The sequence below is a fragment of the Tupaia chinensis genome, unplaced genomic scaffold, assembly GCF_000334495.1.
Source record: "Tupaia chinensis unplaced genomic scaffold, TupChi_1.0 Scaffold000018_1, whole genome shotgun sequence".
NCBI classification, from domain to species: Eukaryota; Metazoa; Chordata; class Mammalia; order Scandentia; family Tupaiidae; genus Tupaia; species Tupaia belangeri.
In genome coordinates this window covers 5,360,516-5,366,365 of record NW_006159448.1, presented here as the reverse complement: position 1 = coordinate 5,366,365, position 5,850 = coordinate 5,360,516, and the positions used below count along the sequence as shown (strand labels likewise).

Sequence of the window (5,850 nt, the reverse complement as noted above, 5' to 3'; positions counted from 1 at the left end):
CTGTACAGCTATACCACTATCTAGCTCAAAGGTACTTCATCTCAGGAACTTATCATCATGGGGGCTTAAATGGCAACAAGATAAATTAGGTCTAGGATATAAGCTGGCCACAGAGACTGAACAGGCATATGCAGCACTTCACAGATATGAAGGAGGCTTTGGCACTGGGAATTACTGAGTGCAGAGACCACTGGCTGGTTACAAACTCTGGGAATGTGGCTCACCCTGACTGTGTATGTTACATAGCTGCTGTTATAAAGCTGGTGAGCAACAGTGACTGGGGTAAAGAATTTTTTTTTTCTTATTAATGTATTATTCTCCTAAAGGCCTTCAGTGACACCTAAAGTAGTTCCCCTTGTCACCCCCTGCCACTGCTTTATTCCTTAAATTGACACCTTATTTGTTTCCTTCATGACATTACAATACACATTGTAATTATACATTTATTTGTTGAATTAATTCTTCATTGTTTAATTCACCTTGGAAAATGAATTTCATAAGGTCAACTTTGTTGGTTTTATTAATTCCCTGTGTCTGATAGAATGCTTAGCACAGAATGCTGAATAAGAAAAAATATGTGAGTACATGTGCAAATTACAGTCCTTTACTGGGTCATTTACTACCTTTTTTTTCTTTTTCAGAGAGATTTTTTCTATGGGGTGCATGTACTTGCTGGAGAGACAGAGAAAGACAGAGAGAAAGTGAGAAATCATCCCCCAGGGGGAATGGTCATGCTGCTATCCCTTCTCCATTCTCCTCCTGGGCTTTTAGGCACACATGCACATGTACCTGGCATGATTTTTAAGTCACTGGGTCTGGGACTCGAACCATGTTCAACTACATGGGAGTACAGCAATGTAACCTGGTGCCAGGTCAATTATTAATAATACCCTAAGCTCTTTTCATTTGGTTCCTGCCTTATTCTCTAGTAACACAGGTAGTAGATGTTTTGCTTCTAAACTCAGTCTTTTTTTTTTAATAATTTATTTTCCTTTTTTTAACATTAATATTGTAAATTAAAAAAAAAAATTCAGAGAAAAAAATACTAAAACTGTTACCAAAATTTTAAGTTCAGTCTTTTTTGACTCTGTTTCCAGCTCCTGCAGCGGACCTCTACAACACAACTTATCTCACTCTTAGATTGCTATCTTTGGCCTACCATTCGGACCTTTACCCAACAACAACCCCAACTCTGCTTAGATGGATCTCCTGGTCTTTCTTCCCTTGATTGGTTCTCTTGTTTTTGGTGGGCATACCCATCCTCTCATTTTTTTTTTACTTTCTTCAGAATAACAGTCTTAGGTGTTAATTATCAGTATCATTGATACTGGCTTCATACCTCAGTCCACAACACTATATCCAATGGCTGCCATTCTGAATTCAAGTGCACCCTATCAACAGCAGCCTCTGAGCTCTATCTCTCTGAATGTTCTTAGTATTTAACGTAGAACAGTTACTTGGGCTCAGCTAATCAACTACTTTCTTCAGAATCACAGTCTTAGGTGTTAATTATCAGTATCATTGATACTGGCTTCATACCTCAGTCCACAACACTATATCCAATGGCTGCCATTCTGAATTCAAGTGCACCCTATCAACAGCAGCCTCTGAGCTCTATCTCTCTGAATGTTCTTAGTATTTAACGTAGAACAGTTACTTGGGCTCAGCTAATCAACTCTCCTGAACTAATTGTGGTTGATATCAAACATACACTTTTAAAAATCAAATGGAACCACTTAGGACCAGCCAGATGGCAAAACAGTTACTTTGCTGGAATCCCATGTAGTCAGTCGTGGTTAGAGCCCTAGATCTGGTGGCTTAAAACTCATTCCAGGCGTGTGTGCATGTGTGCCCAAAATCCCAAGAGGAGAATGGAGGAAAAGGGATTGCAGCATGGCCATCCACCATGGGTGTGATATCTTGCTGTCTTTCTGTCTCTCTCTCTCTGTCTCCTCAGTGAGCGCACTTGTCCTATAGCAAAAATCTCTCTAAAATTTTTTTAAGATAAAAAAAAAATGGAACCCTTTAAATTAAAGGAGCAAAGATTTAGTAAAGATTTAATTAAAAATATTTTGGTAGGGCTGAAATGAAGAGGTGGTCTAATAATTAGATATTAATCTCAAAGGAGGATTTAGAAGGTCAGGGATTGTATTTATTCTACCTTATTTTACACACAATCCCCAATTCAGGGTTATACACATAGCAAGCATTCAAGAATTTTTTTTTTTTTTTTTTTTATGGATCGCTTGGTTATTGTGTCTAAAAAAGTCATAATTTTGATAAATACTGATGTAGTAGAACATGCCACAAAATCTGTTTCTAGTTCTGGTCCTCTCTGGTAGCCTTGGCTCTCTATCCAAATGATTATGTTCAGAGGTCTCTCGGAGTCACATTTCATCACGGCAGTGACAGCACTGAAGTGGGTGAGCGAATGTTATTATGCCTGTTCATAAAATCATTTCAAGTAAAGGACTTCAAGATTCTTCCAGCTGTTATTCAAATCTATATCATATTTACTGTAGAACATAAAACACCAAGGTCTCATATATTTTCTTCCTTATTGAACTAACACAGGCAAGCCATGTGACAGGGCATTGAGGTACAGTAAAGTTGGTCACCTCAGGATTTGTTTCCTCAAGCAATTCTGTTTTCTCTCTAAATTGTGGGTAACCGGAATTGACAGCCACATGGACTTTAAGGGAATTAAAATGCAATAAGCTAAAGCTTTGGTGCTTTGAGCAGAATGAACCCAGGCAAGGGGTGCAGAACCCTGGGAAGGTATTATGTATCTGTTTTGAGATAAACACTTTGCTGCTGCCAACAGTCTGTAACTTTCTATTATGTTTTCAAAAAAAGTAAGCTAAACTGGTTGCCATGGAAATGATTATGATGTCACAGAGGATGATGACTTCTCGTAATCTATAAGCAGCAAGAGCAGATGTGCTTGTAAGAAACAAAGATCTTGTTTCCATACAAATGCCCTCAAAATAAAACACAAAGGAAGAAAAATACCCAGAGCACATAATGCAAAGAAAAAGAATGGCTTCTAAATAGAATGTTTTACAAAGTTTTCCATAAAGCCTCAGCTGCTCCTCAGAGCACAGCCAGCTTGAACATAGATAGCGGACGTGAAATTACAGTATTCACAAAATTAGTATTCGGCTTGCAGAATCTCTCCTTTCAAAGGCTTCAAGCATACTTTATGCATGCACAAGTACAGAGGCAGGTAATGAGAGAGATTCTGATTTTTCCTCCATTGTTGTTATTGTACTTAGCTAGATAAGTCTTGATAAAAACTGTTTTGTTAAAAATAAGTATAAGCAATAACTTATTAATTCCATTGAAAAGATCTTTTGGCCCTTATTATAAAGACATTGGGTGATTTCTCTAAAACACATTATTCTATCTATGGAGATGGGTAGAAACATATCACCTTTTAGTAAAGAATCAAAGTTCAGGAACAATTAATAATCTGCAAGCTATGATACTGTTTTTTTTTTTTTTTTTACAATTTTATTATTTCACATCTGAATTAATTTCACTTCCATTATTAGAGATTTTTAAAAAGGATATTCAGAGTTTATGGCTATTACCTCCTGAAATACGTAGATATGATAAACAATATATCAAATGAATGGGCTGTGTCAAAATATATTACAATGTTTTCATGACATCACTTTAAATTTAATCTTATATACCATGATGGTCATTCATGCCCTCCTAAATTAATTCTTCAGGTTCTTAAACCTCTGACAGTAACCTTAAATATTTCTTAGAATTAATCAAAGTTTAAATAATAAAAATGAATTAATTATAATAAAGTTGTTACTCCTTGCAATAAAAAGAAAAATCCAACCTGCAACATGGATTTGCCAATAAAACTTTTAAGTTCTCTCATAAATGAGAGATATAGACTGAGTAAAAAGGAGATAAGTTAACTATTTTGACAATTCCTAAGATATACTGTCCCTAAAGAATGTGCCATAGAATAACATTTCACATGAAAGCATAAAAGATTTAGACTAAGATACATTGGACTAGTTTTAGGCATTACTATTAAGTGAATAAACATTTAATTCTTTTCAATTTAATGTTCAAATTAATTTTTCATTTTTCACTGAGCTATGAAAAAGACTATAAGAAATATATAAAATAAAAACAAGTAAAAATAAGCAAAAAATAGAAAGGAAAAGTTCACTATGTTCTCTAGCCAAAGTTAAAAGAAATTGAGAATAAGTTAACAGGTGTTTCTGAAAGCTAGACTTTAATCCTAGTTTTAGTTCTGTGATCATATTGAAGTCATATACTATTTTAAGACATAAGCTCACTTTTTAAAGTACATGATATGAATACAGTATTCTAAATAAGCAGCAGTGTTTTAGGTATATGTTAAGAAATGAAAGACTAGTATAATATAACTTCTGAAAAACAGGGCTAGAGATAATTAAGAGAGACATTTTATAAACACAAACAGAACTGGTGGAGAAAATAATAGTTTGGTTGCTTTAGCCAAAATACAAAGGCCTAATTAAAAAAAAAAAAAGAGAGAGAGAAAAAAACCATAGATAATTGAGTCTAGAAAAAAATGAAATTGTATTAAAAGTAATTTTTAATGAACAAATGACTACACAGCATTGAAATATTTTATAATACTTTATTGATGAAGTATTCTAATGATAATTTTATGAACATAGATGGTTAAATTATAAGTCACTGTATTAAGAGATACAGTGACTGTATTATGGTAAAGTCATGATATACTGTATTTAGAAATACAGAAATACAGAAATGAGGACCAGCAGTAAATGTAATGGCTATGTCGCTGGACTCCCATCCATTTAGTCAACTGCAGTTCGAGTCCTGGACCCGGTGGTTTAAACTCATACCAGGTGCATGTGCGTGCGTGCCCAGGATCCCAAGAAGAGAATGGAGGAGAAGGGATTGCGGTGTGGCCATCCCCCCTGGGGGTGATATCTTGTTCTCTGTCTCTCTGTCTCTCTCTGTCTTTCTAGTGAGTGCACGTGCCCTATAGCAAAAACCTCTCCAAAATAAAAAGATAAAAAAGATACAAGAAATACAGAAATTCATAAGTCACTGTATTAAGAAATAACATTTAAAAAATATGACCCAGGGCCAGCAGGTGGCATGGTGTTTAAGGTGCTGGACTCTTAGATGGCTGACTTTGACTCAAGTCCTGGACCTGATGGTTGGAAAATCACACTGGGCAGGTGTCGGTGCATGCCCAAAATCCCAAGAGGAGATGGGAGGAGAAGAGAATGTGGCATAGCCATTCCCCTGTGAGGGTGATTTCTCACTTTCCCTCTCCCTGTCTCTCTCTGGTGGGTTCAGGCACCCTATAAGAAAAAAAAAAAAAGAAACAACAACAAAAAAAACTATAACCCAGTCTTTCTCTAAAACTGCTCTAACATTGTAGAGTAGATAAGATACATATGCATGAAAATATATATTTTATTATAAACTATTGATAACATTGATGTAGACAGTAGGTGCTAAATAAATCAACTTAAATGGAATCACAAAGAATGAATTTATAATGTATGATATCATCACAGTTTAGAGAAATAAACAAAAATATGGGGTAGCAATTTAACAGGATTAAAACTGTATATAAATAAGATGTGATATTCTACATTTAGTATACATAAAGGTTTTCTGCCTATAATTAGCTTTTTGGATATCTTTCATTTGATTTGATTTAAAAAATGCTTAAGCCATTACTTTGTGATATATTAAAAATTCTTAGTGAGGGGGAAAAACACTGGATAGTTTTTAGTATTTGGGGGAGACAGTTGGCAAATTGTCTTTAAACTTTGCACTTTTTTTTTTTTT

At 34.9% G+C, this 5,850-nt stretch overlaps 1 protein-coding gene across 2 annotated transcripts in view; it reads left to right on the top strand.

Moving 5' to 3' along the window:
- The first annotated feature begins 2,934 nt into the window (after positions 1–2,934).
- The window catches only part of IKZF2 (IKAROS family zinc finger 2), a 207,351-nt gene continuing 204,435 nt past the window's right edge, over positions 2,935–5,850 (top strand). For both annotated transcript variants that reach the window (XM_006140096.3, XM_006140095.3), the window contains exon 1: positions 2,935–3,226. In XM_006140096.3, coding sequence (XP_006140158.1) covers positions 3,056–3,226 — 171 coding nt within the window. In that variant the 5' untranslated portion in view covers positions 2,935–3,055. The remainder of the gene's footprint in view (positions 3,227–5,850) is intronic.